The sequence below is a fragment of the Tachyglossus aculeatus genome, chromosome 6, assembly GCF_015852505.1.
Source record: "Tachyglossus aculeatus isolate mTacAcu1 chromosome 6, mTacAcu1.pri, whole genome shotgun sequence".
Classification (NCBI taxonomy): domain Eukaryota; kingdom Metazoa; phylum Chordata; class Mammalia; order Monotremata; family Tachyglossidae; genus Tachyglossus; species Tachyglossus aculeatus.
The window spans coordinates 41,903,846-41,919,973 of NC_052071.1; the positions used below are offsets into that span (position 1 = coordinate 41,903,846).

Below are 16,128 nucleotides of genomic sequence, written 5' to 3' on the forward strand. Positions count from 1 at the left end.
TTGTCAAACACTGTTCTAAGCCTAAGGGTAGGTACAAGTTAGTGAGTTCAGACACAGCCCCTGTCCCACATGGGACTCTCAGGCTATGTAGGAGGGAAGATGGGTATTTAATCCCCATTTTGCAGATGCGGAAACGAGGCACGGAGAAGGGAAGCGACTTGCCCAAGTGATTTGACGGAGCTGGGATTAGAAGTCAGGTCCTCTGACTCCCAGAGAAGCAGCGTGGCTCAGTGGAAAGAGCATGGTCTTTGGAGTCAGAGGTCATGGGTTCAAATCCCAGCTCTGCCACTTGTCAGCTGTGTGACTTTGGGCAAGCCACTTCACTGCTCTGCGCTTGTTACCTCATCTGTAAAATGGGGATGAAGACTGTGAGCCCCCTGTGGGACAACCTGATCAGCTTGTAACCTCCCCAGTGCTTAGAACAGTGCTTTGCACATAGTAAGTGCTTAATAAATGCTATCATTATTATTATTATTTTCTTGCAACCAAGCCACGCTGCTTCTAGGTTGGTTGGGAATTGGAGGAGTTTCTCTGTATGTGCAGAGGTTCATATGCTATAGATGCTGTTGCTCCAGATGGCGATTACCATCTCTGTCGTCTCTAACAATACACAGCAGGAGTCTCACGTCCATCTGTCTCACCCTCACAATAACATCACCGAAACTCCCGGCCGCCCCAGTGTCTCTTAAAACAAGGGTAAGATGACAAACCAACAGGTTGACAGTCCTTTATTTTCTCCCTTCGACCATGATGATGTGATACCCAAACTTTGTTTTAACAGGAGGGTCTGTGTACATGGGCTTGTCCATGCTACTGACGGGTAAGGCAAATGCAGCTTCTTGAAACGGCCCAACCATGGACCCTCTGCTCATCCAGCCCAAGTCTCCCTGCAAAATCCAAAAGGTAGTCAGTCAATGATATTTATTGAACACCTGCTGTGTGCACAGCACTGTACTAAGCTCTTGGGAGAGTACACGAGTTGGTAGGCACATTCCCTGACCACATCAAGGCAATCAATCAGTGGTATTTTGTTGAGAATTTCCTGTACCACAGATGGCAGGCAGGTTCCCCGCCCACAATGAAGGCAGATTACACGTCAAGTGAATTGAAAACTTATATTTAACCTACATTGAGCTATACGGAGGGACTATCTTTCAAAACCGAGAGCCAAGGATAACCAAGCATCCCAATCTGAAAACGAATTTAATTTTTCCATTAATCATACTTCTTGTTACCTAGGAACCAGACTGCCTCTGACAACTCCTAACGTACAGTTAATCCCCAGCCACTGGGGCAGCTAGGACCACAGCATTTAAGGCCAATCCTTGACACCCGGTTATTTCATTTATGGCAGCCTGACTTATTTTTTACTTGATTTTGCTTTTCAGAACCATGCTGGATAACGAGCAAGTTCCAAACCCCACATTCCTGATTTGGGGACTTAGAAATGAGCACCAGGAGGGTGGATGATGGCTATTTTCCCAAAGGGTATGCTGGGTCTCTGTTCTTGTGATGTCACGAGGTTGCTGGGGAGGAGAGCAACTCCAGTGGTTGCCTAGCCTAGCATCAAACAAAAACTTTTCACCTTAGGCTTTAAGCAGTCCATCACCTCACCCACATCCTGCCTCTGGCCTGGAAAACCATCCCTCCTCAAATCCAACAGATAATTACTCTCCCCAGACTTCAAAAACTTACTGAAGGCACATCTCCTCCACGAGGCCTTCCCTGACTAAGCACCCCCCTTTCCTCTTCTCCCACGCCCTCTGCATCACCCTGACTTGCTCCCTTTGTTCATCTCCCATGCCAGCCCCGCAGCACTTTTGTACATAGCTGTTATTTACAGTAACGTCTGTCTCCCCCTCTAGACTGTAAGCTTGTTGTAAGCGGGGAATGTGCCTGTCTGTTATTGGAGTGTACTCTCCCCAGCGCTTAGTACAGTGTTCTGCACACGGTGAGCGCTCCATAAATACAATCAAATGAAGGGAGGGGCATGAAAAAGGAACAAAATGAGTTCCAAGCTTCAATCTCCACACATCCGCCCAAGCTAGCTCTCTTCCTCCCTTCAAAGCCCTACTGAGAGCTCACCTCCTCCAAGAGGCCTTCCTGGCCAGACTGAGCCCCCTTTTTCCTCTTCCCCCTTCCCCTCCCCACAGCACCTGTATATGTTTGTACAGATTTATTACTCTATTTATTTTACTTGCACATATTTACTAGTCTATTTATTTTGTTAATTATGTGCATCTATATTTCTATTTGTTCTGATGACTTGACACCTGTCCACTTGATTTGTTTTGTTGTCTGTCTCCCCCTTCTAGACTGTGAGCCCGTTGTTGGGTAGGGACCATCTCTATATGGTGCCAACTTGTACTTCCCAAGCGCTTAGTACAGTGCTCTGCACACAGCAAGTGCTCAATAAATATGACTGAATGAATGAATCTCCCCACCAAAGTCCCTCCATCAAGACTGACCCTGTGACCGTGCCAAAAGGCTGCATAAGCAGAGTCCAAACTGCCTTCCCAGTTGGATGTTTTTAGTTTTGTATTTTTGCCTTTTCCTCCCCTTTGTTAGCATAGCTGAAGAGCTGACTCGGTGGAGCCTGATTTTTATCCTAGCTATACCGTTCCCTTTGCTGCTCAGGCCACAGCTGCACGGTACCTCAACCCTTGAGTCGACTATTGTCTGTAAAGCTTCCCCACAGTCTCACAGCCCGTTTTAACTAGCCTTAATTAAGGGGCACTGTGAGGCCCAAATCTCACTAATGCCTGCATGGGTTCGGACCACCTTATACCCTCAGCATTTCTTTACATCTTTACCATGGCATCTAACTCAAACAGAGGCCCCCGTTTGGGTCTGGTGATTCTTGGTTGGTCCCCGACAGATCGGTGATGCCTACCCCTTGCCTGGCTTTATCTTCACTGTACTGGGTGGCCACTTCACTGAATCTCACTCCGGACTTCAACTTCTCCATGGCCTCCAGGACTTTGCTGTGCTTTTCACACAAGATGTGCCTAACCTAGAAGGCAAAAACAGAAAACGTGCACCGTGAGGCTCATTCCACAAGCCTCCCTCGGAGGACCGTCTACTGCCTGAATCGGTTTTGCTTGGCTGGATGTGCATTTTCTAAAACCGGTTCCAACGTCATTCTTTCAGCTGGAGGAATTACTGCGTGGATCACGGGGTTGTGGAAGAGGCTGGTAGGCTAGAACAAAGGGTTCCCCACAGCAGAAGACAGGAGGTTAGGGACTAGCAGTAGCCTTCAAAACAGCTGCCTGGTGGTAATGAACTAGCAGTAGAGATGGCAAAAAGCCTCTACTTCGCTCCTCTACTGCTAGCCTACTCTCTGAACCTTCACCTCATCTATCTCACTGCCAACCCCACACCCACGTCTTGCCTCTGGCCTGGGATGCCCTTCCTCTTCATAACCGACAATCACTCTTCCCCACCTTCAAAGCCTTATTAAAAGCACATCTCCAAGAGGCCCTCGCCGACTAAGTCCTCATTCCCTCTTCTCCCACCCCCTTCTGCGTCACCCTCGCACTTGGATTTGCACGCTCAGCCCTACAATACTTATGTACATACCTGTAATCTATTTATAGCCATGTCTGTCTCCCCCTTTACACTGTAAGCTCCTTGTGGTCAGGGAATATGTTTACCAACTCTGTTGTATTCTCCCAAGCGCTTAATACAGTGCCCTGCACAGGATAAGTGCTCAATAAATGACCGATTGAAAAATACCAATTCCAGACTACCCTCTCCTACGACTGAATCAAGTGAGGGGAGCAGGCCTTGGGTGAGGTGGGATTAGAACAGGGTTTAGGTACACCCCACTAGCAAGCCCAGCAAGCTTCAGCTCTTAGAACAATGCTTTGCATATAGTAAGCGCTTAAATGCCATCATTATTATTATTATTAACTGCCTATGGGGTGCTGGGATACAGAGGATCCTAATGTTTCTCCTTCCTCGCAATAATCATTGTGACCTCTTTTCTATGGTATTTGTTTAATGCTTACTATGGGCCGGACAAGGTGTTAAGCACTGGGATAAATACAAGAAAATCGGGTTCGACCCAGTCCCTGTCTCACAAAGTGTTCACAGCCTTAATCCTCCTTTTACAGATGAGGGAAGTAAGGCACAGAGAAGTTAGGTGGTTTGTTTTTGGTCACACAGCAGACAAATGAAGGAGCTGGCCTTAGAACCCAGGTCCGTGCTCTTTCCACTAGGCCACGCTGCTTCATCATCATCAATCGTATTTATTGAGCGCTTACTATGCGCAGAGCACTGTACTAAGCGCTTGGGAAGTACAAATTGCTGCTTCTGTTACGGGCTGGGGTGGATGCCGGGTAAATCAGGTCGGATATGGTCCCTGTTCCACATGGCAAAGCTCCAAACGTGGCCTTGCTTTTCAGCCCATCTACAGCAGCTGTGCTCACATCCCACATCCCAGTGCAGCAGGTCGGAGGTATTAGCCCAGAATTCACTCATCAGTATTCGACTGGAACATTACCTTAATGGTAATCAAATCAAGGAGCCTCAGGGGTTTGATAAAACCCTAGAAAAGGCACTAAAAATCAATCAGTGGTATTTTTTTGAGCTTTTACTGGGTGCAGAGCACTGGACTGCTTGGGAAGGTACAATAAAACAGAGTTCATAGTCACGTTCCCTGACCTGAGCGAGCTTAAATGAAATAATTGTAACTTACCTTCACTGCATTTCCACCACCTTTGGGTCCTTGAGCCTTCTTATCAGCAGTATCACCTCCAGAAGCTGCTCCCCCTTTATAAAAGAGCAGGCCACAGGAATGAAGAATGACATCATCCACCCTGTCCCTAACGTAGTCAAGATACAGGAATTGGTCAGTTCATGTCCCACCCTGCTCCCCAGACCCTCGCCAATAGCAGGGGGGTGCTGCCCCAACTTTTTAGGGGTACTGAGTCGCATCACTAGCGAGCCAAGCCCTCTTCCGAAGGGAATCAAATGAAAATTAGCCCCAAGTTCATTTCTAATGGGCAAAAATAGATGCATCGCTGCTGCAATGGATGAATATAAACTACGCATGTCACTTGAAATTTAGAGCTTGAATAAAAGCAAAATAAATAATGCAGCTTGAAGCAGCGTGGCTCAGTGGAAAGAGCATGGGCTTTAGAGTCAGAGGTCATGGGTTCAAATTCCAACTCCGCCACTTGTCAGCTGTGTGACTTTGGGCAAGTCACAACTTCTCTGTGCCTCAGTTACCTCATCTATAAAATGGAGATGAAGACTGAGCCCCACGTGGGACAACCTGATCACCTTGTAACCTCCCCAGCGCTTAGAACAGTGCTTTGCACATAGTAAGCGCTTAATAAATGCCATCATTATTATTATTAAAAGCAGAAGTGGGATTCTGTGATGGGCTTGTTTTTTTGCTGGGGACCACCTAGGCCTCGCTGGTCTAGGTTACATAATACACACATGATGCTCAAACTACCCTTTCCTGAGTTTGTCCTATATACCCGACACTTCCCTCTAGGCCTTTTTGTGACAGCAAGCATGAATTTCCCTGGAGATGGGAATCAAAAGAGCCCCTTGGGGATTAACTGGGGGTGCTCAAAACAAGCGAGTTCACAACCGGATGCTCCAGGCAAAGCTAAACTATGACAGGGCATTTGGCCCAGGGGCAGGTGGGAGGGAGAGAAATTATGGTACTTGCTAAGCGCTTGCTATGTATTGAGCGCTTTATGAAGCCCTAGGGTAGGTACAAGATAAGCAGGTTGGACACAGTCCCTGTCCCACATGGGGCACACAGTCTAAGTAAGGAGGGAGTTGGACTTAATCCACATTTCACAGAGGAAGAATCAGAGGCACAGTGAAGTTAAATGACTTTGCCTGAGGTCACATGGCAGACAAGTAGGGGAGTCGGGAAACGACTCCAGATTCTAGCTGTTGTGAGTTCCCATGTCCTCTGGTTGTTCTAAAGACAGCCAGAGAGGGTGGTCCTACAAAGAGAACCCAGGATGGAGAATATGATACGATGGTCACAATTTTCTCTATAATTGTGGGGCAGATGCAATTCTGAAGATCAGGAAGACACATTGGTGGGTTCCTCTACGTACAAATTGCTTCCAAAGAACTCAGGGACCTCTCCATTTTTCACAAGATGGGGACATAACTCATTGTGGGCACGGAATGTGCCTGTTCATTGTTTTATTGTACTCTCCCAAATGCTTAATACAGTGTTCTGTACACAGTAAGTGCTCAATAGATATGATTTAATGAAAACTTTTTTTTTTGAGCAAACTAGCTGGAAAGTTCTATGGCTTAAATTGGAAGCCCTGAGCTCCAGTTCAGTGTTGAACCACTGAGTCTTGCCACCCCTTCAAAAGATTCAAATAGGATGAGGGGTGGGTGAAGGTAAGAGATAGTTTCAAGACGCCATACCTGTGCCTATATGCACTTTCCAGCCCTCCTACTGCTCTCATTAATAATCGTCTTTGTTGAGCCCTTACTATGTGCTAAACGCTGAACTGAGCACTGGCATAGATTCAATATAAGCAGATCAATCACAGTCCCTGTTATACACGGGGCTCATAGTATGAGGAGGGAGAACATGGATATTAGCCCTACTTTGGAGAGCACAGGGGTGAAATGACTCACCCAAAGTCACACAGAGCAGGGTTTAGAAGCCAGTCCTCTGCTCTTTCCATTACACCACCCTGTTTCACAATTGCTCTCCAGTTCAAAGGCAAACTTCTCTGGCCTTTAAAGCTCTTCATCATTTGGTCCTGACCTACCTTTCCATTTTCACCTTTCCTAACCTACCCCAGGAACTTAACCCTGCTAGCCCCATATTGCTTTTCCTCTCCCACCCTCAGAATCTCTGCCCAAGATACTGAAGCAACCTCCCTTTCCTCCTTGAAGCTGTCCCTGACCCTCTCCTTCAGAGACCTTCATACCCTAAATTTAACTGACTCGGAGCTATCCGCAGCAAACTCGTAATGAATGTGCCTATACGGAGTCGAATCAGAGGCAAAGTGGAAAGAACCTGCGTGTCAATAAATCCGATTCTGGCAGCGGTTCTGCCAACTGTTGGCTGGGTGACTTAGGGAAAGTCACAAACCCTTCCTCCTTCTTAGCCTGTAAGCCCCAGTTGGGGCAGGGGCTGTGTCTGATGTGTGATTATTTTGTATCTATCCCAGTGCTTAGCATGGAGTTTAATCAATACCATCCTTATCAGGACTCAAGCTCACCACAGCTTGGCCTCAGGGCCTGCCCAAAGGTCCCCAATTCAGGCCTGCAACAATCAGTTGGTCAGCTAATCATATTCATTGAGCCTTTACTGTGTGCACAACACCTTACTAAGCACTTGGGAGAGTACAATATAACATTCAATCATATTTACTAAGAGCTTATTGTGTGCAGAACACTGTACCAAGCACTTGGAAAGTACAATTTGGCAACATATAGAGACAGTCCATACCCAACAACAGGCTCACAGTCTAGAAGGGGAAGACAGAGATGTCTCAAAATAACAGATGTAACAATAAACAGACACATTCCCTGCTCACAATGAGCTTATAGTCTAGAGGGGGAGACAGACATTAATATAAATAAATTCCGGATATGGACAAAAGAGCTGTGGGGCTGGGGGTGGGGGGTGAGTAAAGAGAGCAGATCAGGGTGACGCATAAGGGCTGAAGGGAGTGGGAGAAAAGGAAAGGTGGGCTTAGTCAGGGAAGGCCTCCTGGAGGAGATGTGTCTACAATAAGGCTTTGAAGGGGTGGAGAGTAATTGTCAGATATGAGGAGGGAGGGCGTTCCAGGCCAGAGGCAGGACATGGGCAAGAGGTCGGCGGTGAGCTAGATGAGATTGAGAACACCTCAAATTAAACATGTCCGAAATAAAACTCCTCAGCTTCCCACTCAAACCCTGTCCTCTCCGTCTTTCCCATCACTGTACACAATACCACAATCCTCCCTGTCTAACAAGCAGTATGGCCCAGTGGAAAGAACACAGGCCTGGGAGTCCGAGGACCTGGGTAATAATAATAATAATAATTAATAATAATAATAATGGCATTTATTAAACGCTTACTATGTGCAAAGCACTGTTCTAAGTGCTGGGGGATGCAAGGTTATCAGGTTGTCCCATGTGGGGCTCAGTCTTAATCCCCATTTTACAGATGAGGTAACTGAGGCTCAGAGAAGTTAAGTGACTTGCCCAAAGTCACACGGCTGACAGTTGCCGGAGCCGGGATTTGAACCCACGACCACTGACTCCCAAGCCCACGCTCTTTCCACTGAGCCATGCTGCTTCTCTAATACCAGCTCTGCCAACTGCTTGCTGTGTGACAGTCACTTAAGTTCTCTGTGCCTTAGTTTCCTCAACTGCAAAATGGGGATTACTGTTCTCCATCTTACTTAAGACTGTGAGTCTCACGTGGGACAGGGACTGTGTCCAATCTGAAAAACATGTACCTACTCCAGCACTCAGAACAGTGCTTGACACCTCGTAAGCGCTTAACTACCATTAAAAAAATAATCCCCAAACCGTGGCATTATTCTCAACTCATCTCTCATCAAACCCACATATTCACTATCTGTCACCAAATCCTGTCGGTTTTACCTTCACAAGATGGCTAAAACCCACCCTCTCCTTTCCATTCAGATTACTCCCATGCTGACCCCCACGCTTATTCTACCCCGAATCGATCACTGATCAGCCTCCTGTCTCTCCCTACTCCAGTCCAAACTTCACTCTGCTGATTGGATCATTTTTCTTCAAAACGGTTCAATCCATTTCTCCCCACTCCTCAAAAACCTCTAGTGATTGCCCCTCCACATCAAACAGCAACTCCTCACCACTGGCTTTAAAGCAGTCAGTCAGCTCGCCCCCTCCTACCTTCCCTCTGATTTCCTGCTACAGCCCAGCCTACACACTTTGCTTGTCTAGCGCCAGCCGGCTCTCTGTACCTCGATTTTACTGCCGCCTCCTTTCCCACGTCCTCCCTCTGGCCACCACTCTCGCCAACTTCAAAGCCTTATTAAGGCACACTTCCTCCAAAATGCCTTCCTTGATTAAGCCCTCTCTCCGCCCCCCCACACCTTTCTGAGTTGTATATGGCCTTGGATCTGTGCCCTGTGGGCATATGATATTTGCCCCACGGCACTTAGGCACATATCTGTAATTAATTAATATGCCTGCTTCCCGTGCTAGGCTCTAAGCTGGCTATGGGCAGGGAAGGTGGCCACCAACTCTGTGTATTGCACTCTTCCAAGCGCTTGGTACAGTGCCCTGCATATAGTAGGCACTCAATAATGACCACTGATTGCCCAGTTGGTCCCCACTCGGGGAGATCCCACTAGAACCCGTCAAATCCTCTACCTCTATTCCAGGTGCCCAGTAAGTACTGTGCTTTCCACCTGGGGGTGCCCCCCAAACAGTCAATCAGTTGTATTTACTCATTCAACCAATCCTATTAAGTGCTTACTGTGTGCAGAGCACTGTAGTAAGCGCTTGAGAGTGTTCAACACAACAACAGACATTCCCTGCCTGCAATGATTCTTCATTCCATTCATTCATTCGTTTTTTCCCCTTCCCCACTCCCAGACAGCCCAAACTCCTCTCTCTTTTCCTCCTCCTGCTTTTCATCCTCCTCTTCCCTCTCCCTCTGCTTCTCAGTCATTCATTCATTCAATCGTATTTACTGAGCGCTTACTGTGTGCAGAGCGCTGTACTAAGTGCTTGGGAAGTACAAGTTGGCAACATATAGAGGCGGCCCCTACCCAACGACGGCCTCACAGTCTAAAAGGGGGAGAGAGACAACAAAACAAAACAGGTAGGTCTCAAAATCATCAGAACAAATAGAATTATAGCTATATACACATCATTAACAAAATAAATAGAATAGTAAATATGTACAAGTAAAATAGAGTAATAAATCTGCACAAACATATAGACAGGTGCTGTGGGAGGGGAAGGAGGTGGGCAGGGGGGATGGGGAGGAGGAGAGGAAAAAGGGGACTCAGTCTGGGAAGGCCTCCTGGAGGAGGTGAGCTCTCAGTAGGGCTTTGAAGGGAGGAAGAGAGCTAGCTTGGCGGATGGGCAGAGGGAGGGCATTCTGGGCCGGGGGTCGACGGCGGGACAGGCGAGAATGAGGCCCAGTGAGGAGGTTAGCGGCAGAGGGTGCGGGCTGGGCTGGAGAAGGAGAGAAGGGAGGTGAGGTAGGAGGGGGCAAGGTGATGGACAGCCTTGAAGCCAAGAGTGAGGAGCTTTTGCTTGATTCCTAGGTTGACAGGCAGCCACTGGAGAAACTCCTCCTCCTCCTCAAGCATCCCCAACTCTTCCTCCTTCTCCTCCCACTCCTCCTGCTCCCCACCCTCTCTCCCTGCTCCCCTTCCCTCTGCTCCTGCCCATCCTCACCCTCAGGCATCCCGACTTCCTCCTCAAGCATCCTAAACTCCTCCTCTCTCCCTCCTCCTCCTGCTCACCATCCTCCTCCTCCAGCAACCCAAACGTCTCCTCCTCTCCCTCCTCCTCACCTCCCGCCTCCTCATTCATTCATTCAATCATATTTATTGAGCGCTTATTCTGTGCAGAGCACTGTACTAAGCGCTTGGAAAGTACAATTCAGGAATAGAGACAATCCCTGACCACAATGGGCTTACATGGGGAAGACATCAAAACAAGTAAACAGTCTTCTAGACTGTGTGAACACGTTGTTGGGTAGGGACTGTCTCTACCGGTTGCCAAATTGTACTTTCCAATCGCTTAGTACAGTGCTCTGCACACAGTAAGCGCTCAATAAATACCACTGAGTGAATGGATAGACAGGCATCAATATCTTCCTCCCCCTCAAGCTTTCCAAATTCCTCCTCTTCCTCTTCTCTTTCTTCCTCACCCTCAAGCATCCCAGACTCTCCTCATCTTCCTCGGCTCCCCACTCTTCAGTCAGTCAATCATATTTGTTGAGCCTTTACTGTGTGCCAAGCACTGCACTAAACGCTTAGGAGAGAAGCAGTGTGGCCTAGTATATAGAGTGCAGGCCTAGGAGTCAGAAGGACCTGGATTCAAATCCCGACTCTGCCACGTCAGCTGTGTGACTTTGGGCATGCCACTTCTCTGAGCCTCGGCCACCTCATCTGGAAAATGGGGATCAATACGGGGACAAGGATTGTGTCCAACCTGATTCATTACTAACTCCCCCAGTGCTCAGAACAGTGCTTGGCACACAGTAAGGGCTTAACAAGCACCATAATTATTCATTCATTCGTATTTTTTGAGTGCTTACTGTGTGCAGAGCACTTTACTAAGCGCTTGAAATGGCTCAGTGGCAACAGCACGGGCTTGGGAGTCAGAGGTCATGGGTTCTAATCCTAGTTCCGCCACTAGTCAGCTGTGGGACTTTGGGCAAGTCACTTCACTTCTCTGTGCCTCAGTTCTCTCATCTGTAAAATGGGGATTAAGACTGTGAGCCCCATGTGTGACCACCTGATCACCTTGTATCTACCCCAGCACTCGGAGCAGTGCTTGGGACACAGTAAACGCTTAACAAATACCATTATTATTATTAGTCGGCAACAGAGACAGTCCCTACCCAACAACAAGCTCACAGTCTAGAGTGCAGAGACAGAGCAAAATAAAAGACAGGTGTCAATACCATAAAAATAAATAGAATTATAGCTATATACACATCATTAATAGAGTAATAAGTATGTACAAATAGACACAAGTGCTGTGGGGAGGGGAACGGGGTAGGGCAGAGGGTGGGGGTGATGGGAGAGGAGAGGATAAGGGGAATAAAAAAGATAAGGATAATTATTATTACTGTTGTTATTACAATATAGCAGTAGAAGACTTTGGACAAGCCACTTCACTTCTCTGGGCCTCAGTTCCCTCATCTGTAAAATGGGGATGAAGACTGTGAGCCCCCCATGGGACAACCTGATCACCTTGTAACCTCCCCAGCGCTTAGAACAGTGCTTTGCACACAGTAAGTGCTTAATAAATGCCACCATGTTTTGTTTTGTCATCGGTCTCCCCCTTCTAGACTGTGAGCCTGTTGTTGGGTAGGGACCGTCTCTATATGTTGCCAACTTGTACTTCCCAAGCGCTTAGTACAGTGCTCTGTACACAGTAAGCACTCAATAAATATGATTGAATGAATGAAAGGGCAGGGATTACTTCTGCCAACTTGCATTGTATGCTTCCAGATATGCAATACAGTGCTCTGCGTACATCAAGCCAAATGTTTTGTTTTGTCATCTGTCTCCCCCTTCTAGACTGTGAGCCTGTTGTTGGGTAGGGACCGTCTCTATGTTGCCGACTTGTACTTCCCAAGCGCTTAGTACAGTGCTCTGCACACAGTAAGCGCTCAATAAATACAATTGAATGAATGAATGAATCATGACTATTATTATTAGAAGAGACACATTCACTCATTTCATTCATTCAATCGTATTTATTGAGCGCTTACTGTGTGCGGAGCACTGTACTAAGCGCTTGGGAAGTACAAGTCGGCAACATATAGAGACGGTCCCTACCCAACACCGGGCTCCAGGAGGCCTTCCCAGACTGAGCCCCCTCCTTAATAATAATAATAATAATAATAATAATGGCATTTGTTAGGCACTTACTATGTGCAAAGCACTGTTCTAAGCATAGGAGAGGTTACAAGGTGATCAGGGTGTCCCACAGGGGGCTCACAGTTTTAATCCCCATTTTACAGATGAGGGAACTGAGGCACAGAGGAGCTAAGTGACTTGCCCAAAGTCACACAGCTAACAAGTGGCGGAGTCGGGATTTGAACCCATGACCTGACTCCAAAGCCCGGGCTCTTTTCCACTGAGCCACACTGCCTCTCCTTCCTCTCCCCCTCCCCCTCCCCATAGCACCTGTATATATATATATATATATATATATATATATATATATATATATATATATATATATATGTTTGTACATATTTCTTACTCTAATTATTTATTTTTCACTGAGCCACACTGCCTCTCCTTCCTTCCCCTCCCCACACCACCTGTTTGTACATATTTCTTACTCTATTTACTTTCCACTGAGCTACACTGCCACTCCTTCCTCTCCCCCTCCTCCCCATCCCCCGGCCTTACCTCCTTTCCCTCCCCACAGCACCTGTATATATATATATATATATACATATGTTTGTACGTTTTATTTATTTTACTTGTACATATCAATTCTATTTATTTTATTTTGTTGGTATGTTTGGTTCTGTTCTCTGTCTCCCCCTTTTAGACTGTGAGCCCACTGTTGGGTAGGGACTGCCTCTATATGTTGCCAACTTGTGCTTCCCAAGCGCTTAGTACAGTGCTCTGCACACCGTAAGCGCTCAATACATACGATTGATTGATTGATTGATTGTACATATTTCTTACACTATTTTCCACTGAGCCACAGTGCCTCTCCTTCCTCTCCCCCTCCCCCTCCCCTACCTCCTTCCCCTCCCCACAGCCCCTGTATGGATGTTGGTACAGATCTACTACTCTATTCATTTTACTTGTACATATTTACTATTCTATTTATTTAATTTTGTTAATCTGTTTTGTTTTGTTGTCTGCCTCCCCCTTCAAGACTGTGAGCCCGCTGTTGGGTAGGGACCGTCTCTAGATGTTGCCAGCTTGTACTTCCCAAGCGCTTAGTCCAGTGCTCTGCACACAGTAAGCGCTCAATCAATAGGACTGAATGAACGACTATAAGGGGGAGAAGACGACAAAACCCAAAAAGGAAAGATTTTCGGCCCATTTACCTTTTCCCCCTTTGCCCCCTTTGGGCTTGGGCGCCATGCTGCGGGCCTGCGGGCCCGCTGAGGAGGAGGAGGAGGACAAGGAGGAGGGAGGCCCCCCCCCTCCGGGGCGGCCGAACCACTGCCTGACGGGCGACGCCGAACAGGCAGGCGGGGGGCAACCCCGGAAGCCCCGCGAGGGGGGCCTTCTGATGACTCGGCAGCCAATAGGAATCAGGGATGGATGGGGGGGGGGGGGAGAGGGGGAAACTGGCGCATGCGCGAAAGCAGAAGCTCCGCAGAGGCGGGGCTGACGTGGAATGGGCGTGGTCACGGTGGGCGTGGCCAACGCTGCAGGCGCGTCGGACGTTCAAGGGGAGGAGTGGGGCGGGTGAAGCCATTCATTCATTCATTCATTCATTCATTCATTCATTCATTCATTCATTCATTCATTCATTCATTCATTCATTCATTCATTCATTCATTCATTCATTCATTCATTCATTCATTCATTCATTCATTCATTCATTCATTCATTCATTCATTCATTCATTCATCAATAATAATAATAATAATAATGATGGCATTTGTTAAGCGCTTACTATGTGCAAAGCACTGTTCTAAGCGCTGGGGGGGATACAAGGTGATCAGGTTGTCCAGCATGGGGCTCACAGTTATCATCCCCATTTTACAGATGAGGGAACTGAGGCTCCGAGAAGTTAAGTGACTTGCCCAAGGTCACACAGCAGACACGTGGTGGAGCCGGGGTTCGAACCCATGACCTCTAGCTCCAAAGCCCGTGCTCTTTCCACTGAGCCACACTGCTTCATCAATCCATCCATCCATTCATTCATTCATCCATTCATTCATTCATTCATTCATCCATCCATCCATCCATCCATCCATCCATTCATTCATCCATTCATCAATCCATTCATTCATTCATTCCAATCATACTTACTGAGCACTTACTGTGTGCAGAACACTGTACTAAGCACTTGGGAAGTACAAGTTGGCAACATATAGAGACGGTCCCTACCCAACAGCGGGCTCAATCCATCAATCAATCAATCGTATTTATTGAGCGCTTACGGTGTGCAGAGCACTGTGCTAAGCGCTTGGGAAGTACAAGTTGGCAACCTATAGAGCCGGTCCCTACCCAACAGTGGGCTCAATCAATCAATCAATCAATCGTATTTATTGAGCGCTTACAGTGTGCAGAGCACTGTGCTAAGCGCTTGGGAAGTACAAGTTGGCAACATATAGAGACGGTCCCTACCCGACAGCGGGCTCAATCAATCAATCAATCAATCGTATTTATTGAGCACTTACTGTGTGCAGAGCACTGTGCTAAGCGCTTGGGAAGTACAAGTTGGCAACATATAGAGACGGTCCCTACCCGACAGCGGGCTCAATCAATCAATCAATCAATCGTATTTATTGAGCGCTTACTGTGTGCAGAGCACTGTGCTAAGCGCTTGGGAAGCACAAGTTGGCAACACATAGAGACGGTCCTTACCCAACAGTGGGCTCACAGTCTAGAAAGGGGAGACAGAAAACAAAATAAAACATATTAACAAAATAAAATAAATAGAATAGATATGTACAAGTAAAATAAATAAATAAATATGTACAAACATATATACATAGGTACAGGTGCTGTGGGGAAGGGAAGGAGGTAAGGCAGGGGGGATGGAGGGGGGAGGAGGGGGAGAGGAAGAACGGGGGCTCAGTCTGGGAAGGCCTCCTGGAGGAGGTGAGCTCTCAGTAGGGCCTTGAAGGGAGGAATCAATCGATCAATCAATTAATCAATCGTATTTATTGAGCATTTACTGTGTGCAGAGCACTGTACCAAGCACTTGGGAAGCGCAAGTTGGCAACATATAGAGACAGTCCCTACCCAACAGTGGGCTCACAGTCTAGAAGGGGGAGACAGAGAACAAAACAAAGCATATTAACAAAATAAAATAATTAGAATAAATATGTACAAATAAAATTAATAAATAGAGTAATAAATTCATTCATTCATTCATTCAATCGTATTTATTGAGCTCCTACTGTGTGCAGAGGACTGTACTAAGCGCTTGGGAAGTACAAGTTGGCAAGCGCGGGCTCTTGCCACTAGGCCATGATATCTCCAAGAGGGAAGGCCTCTTGCAGAAGTGATTTTAATAGAGGTTTGAAGATGAAGCAGCTGCATGGCCTTGTGGACAGAGCACAGCCCTGGGAGTCAGAAGGTCATGGGTTCGAATCCGGCATCCACCCCACTTATCTGCTGGGTAACCTTAGGCAAGTCACTTAACTTCTCTGTGTCTCAGTTCCCTCATCTGTAAAATGGGGATTAAGACTGTGAGCCTTATGTGGTACAGGGACTGTGTCCAACCCAATTATCTTCTACC

At 47.1% G+C, this 16,128-nt stretch overlaps 1 protein-coding gene across 1 annotated transcript; it reads right to left on the bottom strand.

Annotated features, from left to right (window-relative positions):
* Window positions 1-713: 713 nt before the first annotated feature.
* On the bottom strand, window positions 714-13,856 carry PIN4 (peptidylprolyl cis/trans isomerase, NIMA-interacting 4). The gene is made up of 4 exons (XM_038748244.1): window positions 13,754-13,856; window positions 4,700-4,773; window positions 2,894-3,013; window positions 714-887 (listed from the first exon to the last, which is right to left on the bottom strand). The coding sequence occupies exons 1-4, from the start codon at window positions 13,788-13,790 to the stop codon at window positions 729-731; spliced, it is 390 nt and encodes a 129-aa protein (XP_038604172.1). The 5' UTR covers window positions 13,791-13,856; the 3' UTR covers window positions 714-728.
* Between the last annotated feature and the right edge of the window lie 2,272 nt (window positions 13,857-16,128).